The sequence below is a fragment of the Tachypleus tridentatus genome, chromosome 11, assembly GCF_004210375.1.
Source record: "Tachypleus tridentatus isolate NWPU-2018 chromosome 11, ASM421037v1, whole genome shotgun sequence".
NCBI classification, from domain to species: domain Eukaryota; kingdom Metazoa; phylum Arthropoda; class Merostomata; order Xiphosura; family Limulidae; genus Tachypleus; species Tachypleus tridentatus.
In genome coordinates, this window is record NC_134835.1 from 2,129,508 (window position 1) to 2,148,110 (window position 18,603).

General features: G+C 32.1%; 1 protein-coding gene across 2 annotated transcripts in view; it reads right to left on the reverse strand.

Annotated features, from left to right (window-relative positions):
• LOC143231610 (adhesion G protein-coupled receptor B2-like) overlaps positions 1-18,603 on the reverse strand; it is a 76,863-nt gene that overhangs the window by 7,090 nt on the left and 51,170 nt on the right. For both annotated transcript variants that reach the window (XM_076466137.1, XM_076466136.1), the window contains exons 10-14: positions 15,305-15,416; positions 13,238-13,344; positions 9,005-9,107; positions 2,668-2,885; positions 434-500 (exon numbers count right to left, since the gene is read on the reverse strand). In XM_076466137.1, coding sequence (XP_076322252.1) covers positions 434-500; positions 2,668-2,885; positions 9,005-9,107; positions 13,238-13,344; positions 15,305-15,416 — 607 coding nt within the window. The remainder of the gene's footprint in view (positions 1-433; positions 501-2,667; positions 2,886-9,004; positions 9,108-13,237; positions 13,345-15,304; positions 15,417-18,603) is intronic.

Consider the following 18,603-nt stretch of genomic DNA (forward strand, 5'->3'; position numbering starts at 1 on the left):
TGATCGAAATTTAAAACAAACAAAGAAACACACAAACGTACACAACTACTTCTTCGTTCTATAACGAACTATCGTTATTATGTCAAATACTGAAACTTTGTATCACTTACAAAAAATCACTGCTATTTCAAGTATTGAAACTTCGTTTCACCAAAACATGGTAATAATTATACAGAGCTCTTTACTGCGCGAATAGATATTTGTAGTTGATCATTTAAAAATCTTTTACGAAATGTAATTTTTATAATGTTTATTACCACAGATACTAAAACTAATAACACACTATCCTTGAAAGTCGTTAGTATTAAAGTATTATTCGTATTTCATATACTTAAAGGAAACATTAAAAAAATGAGGTTATAAGGAAACATTAAAAAAATGAGGTTATAAGGAAACATATGCGACAAAAACACATAATAAGTTCTGGACTTACCAGCAGCAGAAATACCATTGGAAGAACGAAAGAAATTCCCATTCCGCCTTGGATGGTTAACCAGCAGCTTGTGTGGAGATCAATTATAGTAACTAATCTTAATACAGAACCTTAAATAATGTTCTAGGATTAGAGATAATTGATATTTCATTGTGATGATGGTACTTACTATCACATGTTTACAGCTTGATTACAGGTAAAATATGGGACTTATCAGAATACATTACTTGGTTCTTAAGTTCTCAATACACACAAGTTACAGATAAAAGTTACATGTAAGGACAAATATTTATGTTTATGTTTAAAAAAATGTTTCAAATTTGATATTTATAATTTTCTTAATGGCCCAGCGAATTAGAACTTCAAAGACCACCAGTCCGAAGAGGACTCGTTGTGTCCTTTTACCAAGACATTTCACCAATAATTAGTTCAGTCTTGTCTGATTTAAAATGGACAGCATCTAAAAAAAGTCAAGACTTAACAGAATGGAAGACCCTTCAGGTTTATTGTAGAAACATTGTTATCTAGAAATAACAACTGTATATATGTTTCTTTAAGGCACATAGGAACATTTACCTTGACTTTATTATAAGTTCAGTAACAAATACTGAAGTACAGAAGAACCAACGCTTAACGTACGACGTATCCATTAATAATTACCAATAAATCATGATAAACTGGGAAATATAGGCAAAATAAATTGAATGGATAGAAAATAAAACACACAGTATGTAGAACAACATTTTTATTTGTTGTTTCATTGGTAAAAATGTTTCCTCTCCACGAAGCTACTAGAATATCAATAGTTTTAATGATATACGTTAAGCATAACTTAATTATTCTTGTTAACATTCCTTCACACAGTCTCTCCAATCATCACGTATTACGTTCAGTTTTTACTTACACGATGATTTACTAGTTTTGTCAAATGTTTGACACACAAAGGAAGAAACTCTGCTGGAGGTATTGATCAAGTAATTTTCAGCAGAATCCTGGCAAAGATCCAGATAAAGAAAAAGGAAACTACACATCTGTAAAACTCCTGCGGCGAAACTTTTAGACTGACTTATCTTGTTTCTTTATATTCTAGTTTGTTTTTAGCGTCAGTGTATGTTTTATTTAGTTTGTTCAGTTGAGCTATGAGGTTACATTTGTTCTTTGTTTCATTGATTCGATTAAATGAATGAAGTGGTTTATGAGTGTCTGGACGTACAGCTTGTTGGTTGTCGAGATGTACACTATTATTAGTCGTTTCAGAAATAGTTTTGTCAGATAGGGCTGTCATTTTTTAACCAGGCTAGCTTCTGACGTCACCATAAAGATAGCCTCTCATATCATTTGAAAAAAACAAAGGTGAAAAACAAGACAGTTCTTTTATCTTGTCAAAGATCCTACAACGAGACAAAAGAAGACAGTGTCGTCTTCTTGAAATTATTATACTAACAAACAAAATTAGGAATTAAGACAGTTCATTCTCTCTAAGAAGTTTGTTTGCTAGCAAACAAAAGGTGAAAAGAAGACAGTATATCTTTTCTTCAAATGGTTTTTGCTAATAAATAAAAAATGAAAAGAAGAAAGTTTTCTATAGAAACAATTATACAGGAAGAATGAAGAAAGGCAAGAATCCATTTTTTAAATTATTACTTAAAAACATCATAAAAAGGAATACAGCTCCTTCTTGAAATGGTTCTAATTGAAAACAAAAATAAAAAAAAATGACAGTAGGATCTAAAACTATTTACCAAACAAATAAATGGAGTGAGAAAAATATTCATTTTTTCTTTCTAGAACTAGTAATATAATGAATGTTAAGTAAGAAAACGATTTATTTGTATTGAAATGGTCCTACAAATAAAAATAACCCAAAGATGAATCCATCTTGAATATTAAATGTACAAGAAGAGGTGAGAAACTGAGAAACGTTTTTGTTAAAGAAACAGAAGATTATTTAAAGATGTAGAGACAGTGGTCTTGAAATTGTTTCAGCTAACATAAATATCTACTTTTCTTGAACGGATGAATCTGTATTTTGCAAGTAAACAACACTAAGTACAGAAGTTTTTATTACATTTCGGGTACATCTACTGTAATACGGATTGAGAAAGTATTCAGTTGTTATGTTTTGTTTATCTTATGACACGTAGAATCAGCACCGTAGTATTGGTGCATCAAAACGTTTGGAGTTTCAACCCTAAAAACAACAAACTGAAACACATTAAAATAAAATCACTTACTATTGGTTTGTTTCGTATCCTTTCGGATTAACGAGGTAGGAAGAAACAACAAAACCTGCTGGGAGAAGCCAGGAGACGAGACAGTAGCCTAGAATTGTCCATGGTCTCTCTGATAATTGCCATAATTGTCTATAGATATGGACGACGTAGCAGATGAGCCATAAACTACCTACTAGGTGAACGTAGTGCAGCAGAATGGCTACAGAAGAACATAGAACCTGTAAGGGGAGTAAAAATTTTAGCTTTGAGATAACTGTGATGTAAAGTCCATCCAAAAACAAGAAAACTGTGATGTTAAGTTCATCCAAAAACAAGAAAACTATGATGTTAAGTTCATCCAAAAACAAGAAAACTGTGATGTTAAGTTCATCCAAAAACAAGATAACTGTGACGTAAAGTCCATCAAAAAACAAGATAATTGTCACGTAAAGTCCATCAAAAAACAAGAAAACTGTGATGTTAAGTTCATCCAAAAACAAGATAACTGTGACGTAAAGTCCATCAAAAACAAGATAATTGTGACGTAAAGTCCATCAAAAAACAAGAAAACTGTGATGTTAAGTTCATCCAAAAACAAGATAACTGTGACGTAAAGTCCATCAAAAAACAAGATAATTGTCACGTAAAGTCCATCAAAAAACAAGAAAACTGTGATGTTAAGTTCATCCAAAAACAAGATAACTGTGACGTAAAGTCCATCAAAAAACAAGATAATTGTGACGTAAAGTCCATCAAAAACAAGAAAACTGTGATGTTAAGTTCATCCAAAAACAAGATAACTGTGACGTAAAGTCCATCAAAAAACAAGATAACTGTGACGTAAAGTCCATCAAAAAACAAGAAAACTGTGATGTTAAGTTCATCCAAAAACAAGATAACTGTGACGTAAAGTCCATCAAAAAACAAGATAACTGTGACGTAAAGTCCATCAAAAACAAGATAACTGTGACGTAAAGTCCATCAAAAAACAAGATAACTGTGACGTAAAGTCCATCAAAAAACAAGATAATTGTGATGTAAAGTCCATCAAAAAACAAGATAATTGTGATGTAAAGTAATTCCAAAAACAAGATAATTGTGATGTAAAGTAATTCCAAAAACAAGATAATTGTGATGTAAAGTCCATCAAAAAACAAGATAATTGTGATGTAAAGTAATTCCAAAAAGAAGATAACTGTGATGTAAAGTCCATCAAAAAAACAAGATAATTGTGATGTAAAGTAATTCCAAAAACAAGATAATTGTGATGTAAAGTCCATCAAAAAACTAGATAAATGTGATATAAAATCCATCTAAAAGGATAAATGTGATGTAAAATTCATCCGAAAAGATAAATGTGATGCAAAGTCCATCCTAAAACAAGATAACTGAGGTAAGGCTAATCCAAAAACAAGATAAATGTGCTATGTGAGTTTAGAGACATGTTTTTGTTTTGAGAAATGTTTATAAATGCGATTCTTTAGTACTGTATAAAGTTATTTTGAGCCAAGACACGGTTAAGTTTATACACTTTAGGAGAATAAACATTTCTAAAATAGATATACGATGACGATTTCATTCTGTCAGTGATGTTTCTTTTACCAATACTAGTGATTTGTTTATTTGTAGATAATTTCTTTTAAGCGCAAGTAATATCTTATCGATGGCCAATTAAAGAGTTCACAGGATAGGAAACGTACAAATGAAATACGTTTTGGGGAGGAAAGTGGTATCGACTTATGCTTTACTCAATGTTTTCGAAAATACAGCCCAAATGATAACAGGTTGACAATAAATAAAACTGAACTAACGTTAGCTCGTGATGAGGCTCTTCGGTGGCTCAGAAGTAAGGCTGTTAGTTTGGAAGTCTAAAAATCGCGTTTCTATAACTGCGTTTGAGTTTGATTCTTTTTAATACCACTACTTGGCATATGTATTTCTCACTGTTATCGGCGTATTATTAGAAAGAAAAATACAAGTTGGCTAATATTAGTGATAAAACCACACTGGTGTAAAAATGATGCTTTTTCTAATTAATTCATTCATTAAGTATTTAAACAATATGCACATACAAATAGCACTTTATGTTTTGTTTCCTACATATCACTACTCACGAGGTTTTCGATCAATACCGAACTTATTATCAGCTGGGGTGGACATAATCGTGGACATCGAATATTCTGTAATACATATAAAATTGTGTTTTCGATGGGCTTTTGTATTGGATGAGATCTTGCATTCAATGGAAAGTCTCTTGGGGAGCGACATTGATTTCGAACGTCAAATGCCGGCTGAGCAATGAAAATGATATTCGAAAACACTAGTGTTAGAGATCACACTACACTGCAGTTGATTTTCCTCTTGTCTTTCTCCATTTGAAATCAGGTATCTATAAAACTTACATTTAAAATATATTTCAGTCTGTGATATCCCTACCGCTCCGAATTCCTTTGCTTCAGTATCAAAGCTTATAGAATACAGAAGTTTATTTAAGTCGCTATTTTATACGCTGTTCAAAATATTCAATTTCTATGGCATGTTTACACGATCTTATAATAACTTTGCTGTTGAACATAAATAGTGTTGGATAGCGATGATAGGCGACAGAAAAATAAAAACTATTTTCATACACCTCTCGTTTCAAAGAGACTACGAAAGAAAAGACAAAATTGCAATCTATTGTGGTTTTTATCACTAACATTGAGAATATTGGTTCCATTGTTCCGCCTGGTTTTGACGTTATCTTGTTATAAAAATACAAGTAATTCATATATTATTGATTCATCTCGGTGGACTCAGCAGATAGCCCGATGTGGTTTTGCTATAAGAGAAACACACACACTCATATATTATTAACAATGCGTTTGAAGCACTATTTAATAAAGTATAGCAAATGATTTTTACCGCATTTTTACTCTTGATTTTCTATATAAATATAATAATACTGTCTGTTGTATGTGTATGTAAGGTGTGGATGCTCATTAATTCTATGATGGTTACATTTGTTTATTTAAAATTATTCATAAAGCTACACAATAGGCCATTTGTGCTCTGATTACACTGGTGTCGAAACCCGGGTTCTAGCGGTGTAAGTCTGCAGACATACGGCTGCGCCACTCAGAGGTAGGGGTTTATATTAGGTTGAGGAATAATTCGTGAGCGCTTTTAAATAATTTCATTCAAGCATTACATGCAAGACTATACAATACTTCAATGCATGAACACATTACACCCAAAACATTTATTATGATACTTTATTGCATGTAATACCTAGGTATATAGTATGCATTGTTTTAAACGAAATTGCAAGAAATTAAATGCGAAAAGCAGATGCTGTCGAAAATGCTCGATTTTGTCCACTTGACATTCCATTTAATGAGCTGAAAATGAAAGCAAAAATTAAAAACATATGAAAATCAAACACACCATCTATTAGAGCAAAAAATTATCTACCAAATGACATGAAATATTTTGCGAAAGCGTTTCATTTATGAATATATTTTGTTAACTTGAAAAAACGCTCACGAATTATTCCTCAACCCAATATATAAATTATCATTTTTGCGTTTTGCGTATTTCATGGGATTTTTTTTTTACACTCCCTTTCCCCCTGTAGATCCTCTCCAATGTTGATATGGACCTTTATTATACCAATGGAAAGACACATGCAGAGTTATGGTTTCACATTTTGTGTTTTACAATTTTTATGGGTGATTTTATGCTTTCTACGGTTACACATGAGGGAAGCAACTTTTCATGTCTTAAGATTATATTTTACTATTCATTATTTTACAAACTTCCGTTCAGGGGACTAGTACTCCAGCTGGATCTAAATGAAACTTATACGAATTTAGTTAGAGACGACGTTACCCAAATTGATAGATCTTCAAGATTTAGAAAATAAAGCACAGTTTACTGATGGAAAGTTATTATTTCATTAAACTTTGGCTGAGAAAAATATAATATATTACCAGAAAGTTTAACAATATAAGTATTTTGTTACATAATGGAACTGTTGATTCTCACATTCTAACAACATGAGTATGTTCTAATACGATGGATGTGCTGATTCTCACGTTCTAACAACATGAGTATGTTCTGGTACGATGGATGTGCTGATTCTCACATTCTAATAATATTTGTTCTAATATGATGGATGTGCTGATTCTCACGTTCTAACAACATGAGTATGTTCTGGTACGATGGATGTACTGATTCTCATGTTCTAACAACATGAGTATGTTCTGGTACGATGGATGTGCTGATTCTCACATTCTAATAATATTTGTTCTAATATGATGGATGTACTGATTCTCATGTTCTAGCAACATCAGTATTCTTTGACAGATTGTTTTGGCAGAGTATTCATGATGAAACTTTGTAGAATGAACAGCAAATGACTGTTGTGGAGACACAAGTGTATAAAACGACATTTCGAAAGTCTTCTTCTAACCAATCATTTATAAACGTTCTAACTGGTTCTCCAGGAATTCCAAACGATGTTTATCGGATTTATCTGACCTATTTCAAGAACATGTAAACACGCATATTTATTCCATTTATCAGTTGTAGATGTGACTTTTCGTTGTTTAAAACAATAGTTTTTAATAGTATCTATCTTGGAATATGCGAAATTTTGGCAAAGTAATCCAGATAAACTTTCACACACACGAAATTATATTGTAACATGAAATTACTATATTAATGCTATTCGAACGGAACGGTATTTCTTGAGTGAGATTATAATATTCATCACTCTTCCTTTAGTTTCATCCTGTCATTCACACGTTCCACAAGTCTCCTTCATTTAACATGTCATAGAAATCTCACATAATATTTAAATACGGGTTCCCAGAAATCTAGAGGTTTGTTTCGAATTTCGCGCAAAGCTACACGAAGGCTATCTCAGCAAGCCGTCCCTAATTTAGCAGTGTAAGACTAGAGGGAAGGTAGCTAGTCATCATCACCCACCGCCAACTCTTGGGCTACTATTTTGCCAACGAATAGTGGGATTGACAGTAACATTATAACGCCTCCACTGCTCAAAGGACGAGCATATTTGGTGTGACGTGGATTTGAACCCATGACCCTCAGAAGTACGAGTCGAACGCCGTAACTACTTGGCTGTACCGGCCGTTTCACTTGGGATATTACTTGGCTGTGCCGGCCGTTTCACTTGGGATATTAAAGAAGCTACTTTCAAAAGACAAAAATGCAACTGTAGTTTTACGTACAAAATTGCACCTTTTTCAAATCATTAAAGTAAAATGAAAATATCGTTAAATTTTAGAATGGAACTCTTGGGCCAAGGTTTTTGTTATACTTTTAGGGGCCCGATATGACCAGGTGGTTACTCGTAACCTGTGGACATCGGATCCACAACTTGGCATACTATCGGCAAATTAAGGGCCACATGGAAGTATTAGTAAATTAAAAGATATGTGAGTGTTATACTGAATAATATAATCTAACATTTTATAGAATTCTTTGGGTAATTTAAAACACACACATACAATATGATTGTCAGGTATTTATTCAGAGCAACCTTTAACTCCATTATTTAAAATATCTTGGTTAAAATTATGTTATATCCAAGTCGTTTTGAAAGAGGTTTATAGTTTTTTGGTAAATATATTTCTATCTTAAAATATTTGCATTATATATTGAAATATCTTTAAAATATTTCGTTTACTGCTTTGTACTCACGTCTCTACAGAGGGCACTAAAGTTAACAATTGTTTGTTTCAGATATTAGCGCAAAGCTACATAACAGATATCAGCAGTGTAAGACTAGAGGGAAGGCAGCTAGTCATCACCACAACCGCCAACTCTTGGTACTGTTATTCGTGAGAAGTCTCTGTTAGAATGATTCATTTAAGAAACGTTTTGCCGCTAATTAGAAATAAAAAATTAAAAAGTCGAGAGGACCTGAGGAGACTTCTAGATCTTGCATTTGTTAGCTGTACGTTTGAAACTAATTTAGACAAGAATACTTTCAAATATGGTATGTTTTTTTTGTTAGCCTGTAGTGTAATTAAACAACAACAACAACATTTGTTTGGATTTCAATGTTCTCAAGGTGAAAATTACAATCGTGTGTTCCAGAGAAACATACGACGTCATAAGAATTACTTCAAACCAAACACTAAAACTAACAGTAATACTCAAGAAAGAAACTGAAATTAGAATTGCTAGTAATTTTATTAATTTTTATTAAGGTTTTTATAACTCTCAATTTACTTGAGAAAAAGTGGGATTAGTCATGTGATTACAAAGACTTTCGAACATACTGGTGTTTCAGCAGTTGAATTAACCCGAGAAAATTAGAACAGTTCCGGAGTTATATAGTCTGTCTTACCTCATCATCTGTGGCGGTGATTCCAAACAACATAATTATCTGGTTGGCAGCGACTGCTATCAGGATATTAACTATTATTGTAGGAAGTCCTGGCCGTTCGTTCCTAAAGGAAAGCCGAGAGACTAAAATTGAACAGGGATCGTCTACATCGTCTGAATCAATCTGCGTCCATATTTCAGATCTTCTAGTCAGCTTAATTAAAATCGATCTTTAACATATGGAAAATATGTATATAATATTTTATTGTTATTAAGATACGAAGCGACTATTTATTAATCACCAACTAGGTATGTGTATAATTGAGACCACAAAGTTAAATTCTGTATTTTACTAAAATATAGCATCTGTATAGTTGAGATAACAAACTTCACATATGACACTAGAGTGAAACGCTAGTTCACGTATAACACCAGGGTTAAACTCATAATTTAAAGTACCGTCAATTCATGAGAAACAGAACCAATGAAACGTGGTATAATAAACCATATGTTATTTTGCTCCAACTAGATATGTTTTAAATTAATAATAATGTAGGTGACTGTTATTTGTTTTCCTAAGTGACTATAAATAAACACGTTTTTTATATTTTTGCTTTCTTAAAATAAAATAGGAAGAAATAACGGATTGTTCTTCATAGTTGACTTTTAAGAGAATTTCTTCTTCATTTTTGAAACTATTTGACAACATTACTTTCTACTTTCCAAACATTTATCCTATCATGTTTTGCTCGTGTGAAACGTGTTTTAATATTACTAACGAAGCTATCTCCACCGGGCGCGGCGTTTCGGGCCGGTGTGCGTTTGTTTCATTCCAGAAGCAAAGTAGGAAAATTATTGTAAAAGTCGCCAAAATTGGAAAATTAGTGAAGTTTTAAGGAATGTTATGTCCAAGAACTCTTGAATGTTCTAACTTTATCAAACTAGGAAATTTGAACGATTTACGTTATAGTCGGGGAGAGACACAAACCGTTTCGTATAGGAGACTGGTTAATAAAATGTTTTACGCCTATGACAGTTCAGGCAAAGATATCCTTTAGTACCAATTGTATAACTCATGGAAGTTTTATACAACGTCTATTACGTAATTAATATTAATAAAATCTTATTAAAACAAGCTGCCTACATAGCTCAGACATAAAACGTAATCTAGTAAAAAAAATAATTTATTGTGCAAGTCTAACCAGGATTATACAATTTTATAATAATTAGAATGCACTAACTTATCAGTTTGATTCTGTCTGGATTCTGATGTTTTCGGCCATAATCTCAATAATATATCACAAAGTTCGATTATTTTAGGATATTTAGGTTGATCTTCAATCCAGAAATTAGACTGACAATACAGAATGATTATCATACTAAAGTGTCTATGAAATAAACATAACAAAGATAAACAATTACCATTTTACAAAACTAACGTTATAAATTACTAATAAGATACATAAAAACTAGTTGTACTTGTTGTATTATCAGTTGTTCCCTGTCTTTTGGCACACCGTAAAAATAGCCATTTCAGGAAATACCAAAATAATATCCAGTAATTTTGAAACTAACGAAAAATGAAATGTTACAATCGTCGACACTCCAGCTTAAATTATAAAAATAATTGTTTAAGTAAACAGAACATTACTAGCATTTCAAATTATTCTGGTACTTCCGTAAGATGTTTACATTACAAAGTTTTGTTTGTTTTGTTTTTGAATTTTCGCACAAAGCTACTCGAGGGCTATCTGTGCTAGCCGTCCCTAATTTAGTAGTGTAAGACTAGAGGGAAGGCAGCTAGTCATCACCTCCCACCGCCAACTCTTGGGCTACTCTTTTACCAACGAATAGTTGGATTTACCGTCACGTTATAACGCCCCCACGGCTGAAAGAGCTGGCATATTTGTTATGACGGAGATTTGAACACGCGACCCTCAAATTAGGAATCGAGCGCCTTAACCCACCTGGCCATGCCGGGCCGACATTACAAACTAAGAAATGTGATAATCAGTGACTTTCTTTAGCAGAGAATTACAAATGTGAGTTCAAATTATCTGTACCTGAAAAAGATCTGTGTTAGTTCAGTTAGATCAGAAATAACATGAAACAGACTTCAGTTACGTAGAAATAACATGAAACACACTTCAGTTATGTAGAAATAACATGAAACAGACTTCAGTTATGTAGAAATAACATGAAACACACTTCAGTTATGTAGAAATAACATGAAACAGACTTCAGTTATGTAGAAATAACATGAAACACACTTCAGTTATGTAGAAATAACATGAAACAGACTTCAGTTATGTAGAAATAACATGAAACAGACTTCAGTTATGTAGAAATAACATGAAACACACTTCAGTTATGTAGAAATAAGTAAAATGAATGTAAACAAAATAATTAAGGTTTTATCTGGAAACGAACTGGTCATACATCAAAATCTAGTAGTTCTAAAACAAGGTTAGTCTTAGAAAAGCTCGTCATCATTCAAAGTGACAATCCAACCTGTTCCTTTCACTTTTCTACTTGATTTACTGCTCAACTGTTTTTCACTGTGTTGCTGAGAGAACGGTTAGTCTGGTCAAAATGTTCAGAGAACACGAAGATCTCATTGTTGCGTTAAAACTGTACTCATGGTTTATTATAACTCTTTTTAAAATACTTATTTTTCAGTTTATTGATGGTTGTTGTTTTTTGATAGATGATCTATTTTATACAAGGAATCTCTTTTAGTAATGTTAAAGTGAGTTTGATTGTGTTCCATGGAAGTGGAGTTTCCTGTTTTCATGAACTGACACATTTTATAGACTTTTTATAGAAGGATGATAACCAAACTGTGGTGAAATGTAATTAACTTTAGCATCAACCAGAATATCTTTCACAGTTTTGTATTTTTAGAAGAAAAAAATGGTACTTTCAGGAAAAAAAATATTATAAATCATTTCAAGGTGGAGAATCAACTGAACGTCTGTCAGAATACGTGAGATCTGAAAGTGACGACCAGATAAATTTGTTTTTAATTCTTTCTACCCGGGTGTCTCAAGAAAGTTTCCCCTCGAATGCTTTTCAAATCTGCTCTGTTTTCCAAAGTTTTTGTACAATATCTTTACTTCGTAGTTTACTTTATAATATCTGTGTGTTTGCTGAAATTCTTTCCATTAATAAATTTAATCTGAACACGAAAGAGTTCACCATAGGTGAGATTCTGGTGTCTGTGTGAGGACCAAGGGATAGCATTCCTCTTTATTTTGTATGGGTCAGAGTATACACATTAAATCCACAATAATTAAGCCACTCTTTGCCACCTCCTCATTTAATTTTGGTCCCAAATTTCGCCCATGTGCTTCACTGTAGGTGACGCTGAAAAGTGTATAGTGACATCTTTCGTATTGAACACATCATGACTTCGTTTATCTATTTTTTATGCAAGCAGTGTGTATAATGCTGTCTTAAAGACAGCTGGGATCAACAGAGCTTATATAGGTAGAGTAATATTATTAATTATATAATATATAATTACTCTATATAATTATATAGAGTAATATTCAAGAATAAACGTTTTAGTTTGTGGAAGGTGTTAGCAACTGACGAAAAATGAACTGATTTTGTACCAGTTGTTCAAATAATAATAAAAAATAGAAGGTCATTAATATAACGTTTTAGATTTTATAGTAATTTTCCGTAAGAGTTGGTTTTGGTTATTACTCGAAAGCAAAGTTCACGCTTCTTTCTTGTTTCCTAATGAATCTTGAAGAAGACAGATTCCGAAAGTGTATAAGTTATTAAATTTCTATTTTGTCCACTTTTGGTATTCGCATGATGTACATTCTGATCTTGCTATATTTGATCACTTGTACGTAATCATGGTGTTGAATTGCGATCACGTATATTTAATTATAGCGCTTAGATTCGATCATGTGCATTACACCGCAACGCTGAAACTTCAACACAAGTATTTAATCACAGCAGTGATATTTGATCACGTGTATTTAATCGTAACGCTGAAATTTGATCAAGTGTACATAATTATAGCAACATATATGTTATTCTGAATCAATTTCTATGTTTTTCTTCTTATCAGGGATAACTACGTCTAAACTGAGTTCTTGTGGATTCGAATTGTTCATTTGAAGTAATCTCGTCACTAGAAACAACTGCAACTGAACTGAGTTCCAGTGAATGTGTTCCTTTTACCTGAAGAACTCTCGTTATCAGAAATAATTATAGTTAAACAGAGTTATTATCTCACCTGAAATAAAACGGAGTTGTTCCAAAAGTAAGGATTACGGCCACCAAACACACAACACAACCTGTCATTACAGCAGGTCCAACCTTCTGCACCTTAGTCCACGATCCCTGAAGTATATTAAACAACATATGAACCACTAATCAAACTAAAACCTTGTCTGTTTTTACGACAGATTAACATGTAAAGCGTATGCTATCTTAATCCTATCTTCCTTCATGATTTAAAATTACTTTCGTTTGTACATTAAAATTGACGGTTTTTCTTGATACTTTTATAAAGATAAGTAGAAGTTATGATAATTAGGAGTTATCATAAGAAAAGGTTATAAGTAGGAATTATGATAAGATAGGGTTATCATACGTAAGAGTTATGATAAGTAGGAGTATTGAAATGAAAGTTTATATTGGAAAACTAGTCCAAAAATAGGAACTTGTTACAAATTACTATTGTACACATATATAAATAAACTAGACAGAGAGATAAATATTGTACACATATATAAAGAAACTAGACAGAGAGATAAATATTGTACACATATATAAATAAACTAGACAGAGAGATAAATATTGTACACATATATAAATAAACTAGACAGAGAGATAAATATTGTACACATATATAAAGAAACTAGACAGAGAGATAAATATTGTACACATATATAAAGAAACTAGACAGAGAGATAAATATTGTACACATATATAAATAAACTAGACAGAGAGATATATATTGTACACATATATAAATAAACTAGACAGAGAGATAAATATTGTACACATATATAAATAAACTAGACAGAGAGATAAATATTGTACACATATATAAAGAAACTAGACAGATAGATAAATATTGTACACATATATAAAGAAACTTGACAGAGAGATAAATATTGTACACATATATAAATAAACTAGACAGAGAGATAAATATTGTACACATATAAATAAACTAGACAGAGAGATAAATATTGTACACATATATAAAGAAACTAGACAGAGATAAATATTGTACACATATATAAATAAATTAGACAGAGAGATAAATATTGTACACATATATAAAAAAACTAGACAGAGAGATAAATAACATCTTTTAAAACCAGATCGTACGACAAAAGATTATTTTTGTTTGATTTAAGAGCAAAGTTACACCGTGGGCTATTTATGTTGTGCCCACTGTGAATACTGTAAAGCAATGTTTAGAATTATAAGCTTGCGCCACCTAGGAATAACAAATGAGACTTTATACCAAAACATAAAGTAATCGAAATCAATTTCGAGGTAAAATCAATATAAAAAGGAATCAAATAAAAAAAATCATTTTTAATTTTCTACCGTTGTAACCGGGATTTTGCCCCTTTTGCAAGAGTTTCTGATTTCGTAATATTATTACGCTAGGTTTTCTTCATAATGTGGAAATCTCGTCTTCAAATCTACAGCTAATGACTTGGAAATCTTAATGACTCGTATTCTTTTTAAAGTTGTTTTTGTTTGGTATATTTTCACTTAAGCCAGAAACGGTTTGAAAATAAGAATGCCTTTGGTATTTTTAATATGTGAAAACTTTGTTTTTATTAGTTGGCTTACAAGTCTTAGTTAAGCCTAATTTGCAAATATTAATAGATCAATAAACAAAGTGTCACTATTGATTGTAGTGCATTGCTTTTTTCTCAATACTTACAGTAAAGTGTAGAGAAATACTTATAATTATGTACAACAAAAGTCGCTCAATGCTTACGTAAGTATCGTGTACGAAACCAACTCTTTCATTTGTTTTCAAACAAGATTTATAATATTATAGACAGTCATTACCAAAAGTGATTTTTTGCTACGTCGTAACAAACGAGGTCTGCAAGTCAAAACAGCCTTGCTTATTTTATGCAAGTTATTTTTATAAAGAGAGAAAATAGGAAACTTGTACCTAATCAGTCCTTAAAAAAATTACATTAGCTTCAGCACATAAAACCTGAAAAGTAAAAGTAAACGCTTTTTTTTTCTTATTTCTCTGTTTCTCTCTCCATATTTTGAGCTTCTAATAAAAGAAAAAGAAATCAATTTAAAGGAAACATACCACAAAAAGAAGTTTTCTGGCAATAACAGCAAGTATCGAACCTTGATAACATGTGCATGTTATGTTTGGACCTTCTTGTTCTCTCATCCAACATGTTCCCGTCAACCACTCGCTAAAACATTGGTTTGTTGGAGTTTTATTCACATGGAAATTTTACATTTAAACATAAGTTAAAACCAGTAGATATTGTAATAATGCGACTTGAAATTACAGAATCAATACTAGCTAAGGTGGTTATAAAACTACAGGTTCAAACTAGCATAAATAGTCATAATGTGACCTAGAATTGCAGTCTCAACACTAGCTGAAATAGTCATAAACTGACTTAAAATTACATAATAAAGAGTATCAGTGATAATTTAATGTAACATAAACGTACAGACTATATACTAACGTAGATATCCATAGTGTCACATTAAATTCTATGAACCAACATGTTTGTTTAGCAGAGGTATGAGGACGTCAAGGGAATACGAAAGTACAGCTTCATCCAACCCACACCGACACGATTTTTTCTGCAAAACTAGTGCATTTCAACTGCGCTTTGATGGCTACGATAAAAACTACCAAACTTCTTTCCTTTCCTAATGTATTACTTTATTCTGACACGAGTCTTAGCCTTCAGAAACATTGTATCAAACCGCTACTTATTCATAGCTTACATAGCCTACGTGTGTTATCAATTTCAGAAGCGTCACTCTTTGTTTTGTTATTACTAGCTTACACAAATAGTCCTCGCAATGAAATCAGGCATATCTCCAGGTACGTTAAAACATAATAATCTTTAATCAATGGTTTATAAAACTTCACGAGTTTTCAAAAGAAAGATGGCAAAAAAACAAACAAAAATACCTCTAATCACAGCAGCTTCTTTCTTTCACATAACTATTAGATCGCTCATTGCTTTGACTTGCTTAAACATGAACTTTTACAGTGATATCCACGTGGGAGGTGTGTGTGGAATGTTTGTCAAAATTTGTGTCTTCTCTGTGTTTTGCAGAAGCTGATTGTGGTGGGAATTGCAGCGTTGGTTAATATAACACTAATATAATAAACATTACAATTTTATGAAGACAAGTAGCGATCGATACATACGTAAGTTAACTAGCTATAGTAACAGAAAATTTAAGGTTACATAAACTATTTAAATAAGAAAGTGAAAACAACAAAAACTGAATTATCTAAAGTTTTTTTTAAAACAATTTATTACTATTTTGACAAATCTCTGTAATGATTAGGTTGTCCAGAAATAAATGTCAAGTTTGAACTGCGAAGTTTGGAAAAGTATAAACCAGTGCTGTAAAACATGCTTTAATCAAAGTAAACACTATTTGCTTCAACACACTTCTGCCAACGTATAACAATGCTGTTTATGCCCCTGCTGTAGAAATCAGAGTTTCTATGGTCAATGAATTCTCTGAAAGCTTCGGCAGCTGCCTGATTTGTAAAGTGTTTATTGTTCAAAAAATTGTGAAAGTGCTTGAAAAAAATGAAAATCTCTAGGGAAAATGCCTGGAAAAAAGGTGGATGAGGCAGAACCTCGATTCTAAATTTATTCAATTTTTGGAGCGTCATCCTTGACAGGTCTCGTAAGGCCGATTTTGTTGACCTTTAGTGAGCTCATGTAGAACTCACTTCTCCAACTTTTTCGTCTTTCCAATCAAACTCAGATGCTTGGAAATGCTTGATTTGCTTGTACCTAGTTTTTCTACAAGCTCACGTACTGTTATGGGAGGGTCTGTCTTAACTGCTTCCCTTAATGTGTTTTCATCTAAGAATGGATTCCTTCCACGACCTTCGTGGTCTTCAACACTTTCATTTCCATGTCGAAATTGGAACCAGCGTTGAACTGTATGTTCAGTAACAGATCCATGGCCGAATGCCTGACTGATGTTCCGTGCAATTTCGGTAGCTTTTTGTGTAGTTTCGGTAGCTTTTCATCCAAGTTTGAAGTCGTAGAAGAAAATAAGAGGAAATCCTTCTTGCCCACGTTGCCTTGGGAGTTGCAAAACTTACTTCGAGTAGAGTTTAAACAATAGATAATTAAGACGTGTTGTAAGTGACAAACATTGTATTAAACCAACCGACCAACGATAAGTTACTCAATATTGAGCTTTTAAATGACATCGAAACATTTCTGACATTTATTTCACGGCAACTTAATATATTAGTCTGAACCAAAGTAGGTATAATTTGTTTTTAATTTTAAGTAATTCAGTTTCCGTAGCTTTGACTTTCTTCTTTGAATAGTTCTTGTAATATTCAAGTTTTCTGTATTATTATAGCTTGTCAGCTTACATTTGTATCGATCTATATTTATTTTTATCATACCTCATTGTTTCCTTTTTATTTGTTATATTTTTGTGCACCAGCAATAACAATTGTATACTCAATTCGATTGTATCGCCCCCCAGTGGCTCAGCGGTATGTCTGTGGACTTACAACGCTAAAAACAGGGTTTCGATACCTGTGGTGGGCAGAGCACAGATAGCCCATTGTGTAGCTTTGTGCTTAATTCAAAACAACAACAAAAACAACAATCGATTGCATCACTCACCAGGATCTCTACCAATCTATCCTAAAATATAATCATATGCTTAAAGTAACGCATCATTCTTTATTGTACGTATTAGTATTATTTTCGATACAAGAAAGGAATCACTGGGTTCCCAGACGAAAGTATTCTGTAAAATAATTATAGTAATAAGGTTCGTCACGTTCCTGCATTATTGTCTGCAAAAATCACTTACTTACTTACTAAGATTAAAATTCATTGGAATAGTGAAATTTTGAAACACACCATAAACACATGTGTTGTGATTTAGGGAGATTTATAAAAGCAGAACGCTTTAGTTTTGCTTAACCAATATTGTGAAATAGTCAGTGTTAATATTCACACATTTTAAAGAGGCGATTTTCATGGCCGCCTTTTTGTTTCACCATTATACCTAATATTAATTACTAGTGTACCTAATCACGATTATGAGTCTGAGCATTTCTGTCATTTCAAAGGCAGCATGGGACTTGTAACGACGATAATATTTAAATAGGTTTAACATTTAATTTTAATTTTTCATTTGCGCAGCATAAACTAAATATCACTTGTCATAACTTAAAACGAATTATGGACCTTTAATTGATAAAAACGTATTTTTCTTGCTTTATTTCAACTTTTCGTAATGTCACAGTTTTATCAAAATTTGCTAAAATTAATAATCTCCAATAGTTTCCAATATCTTACATCCTTTTTAGTTAATGAGACAAAATACAGATATTAACTGTTTTTTGTTCTTTTTTAA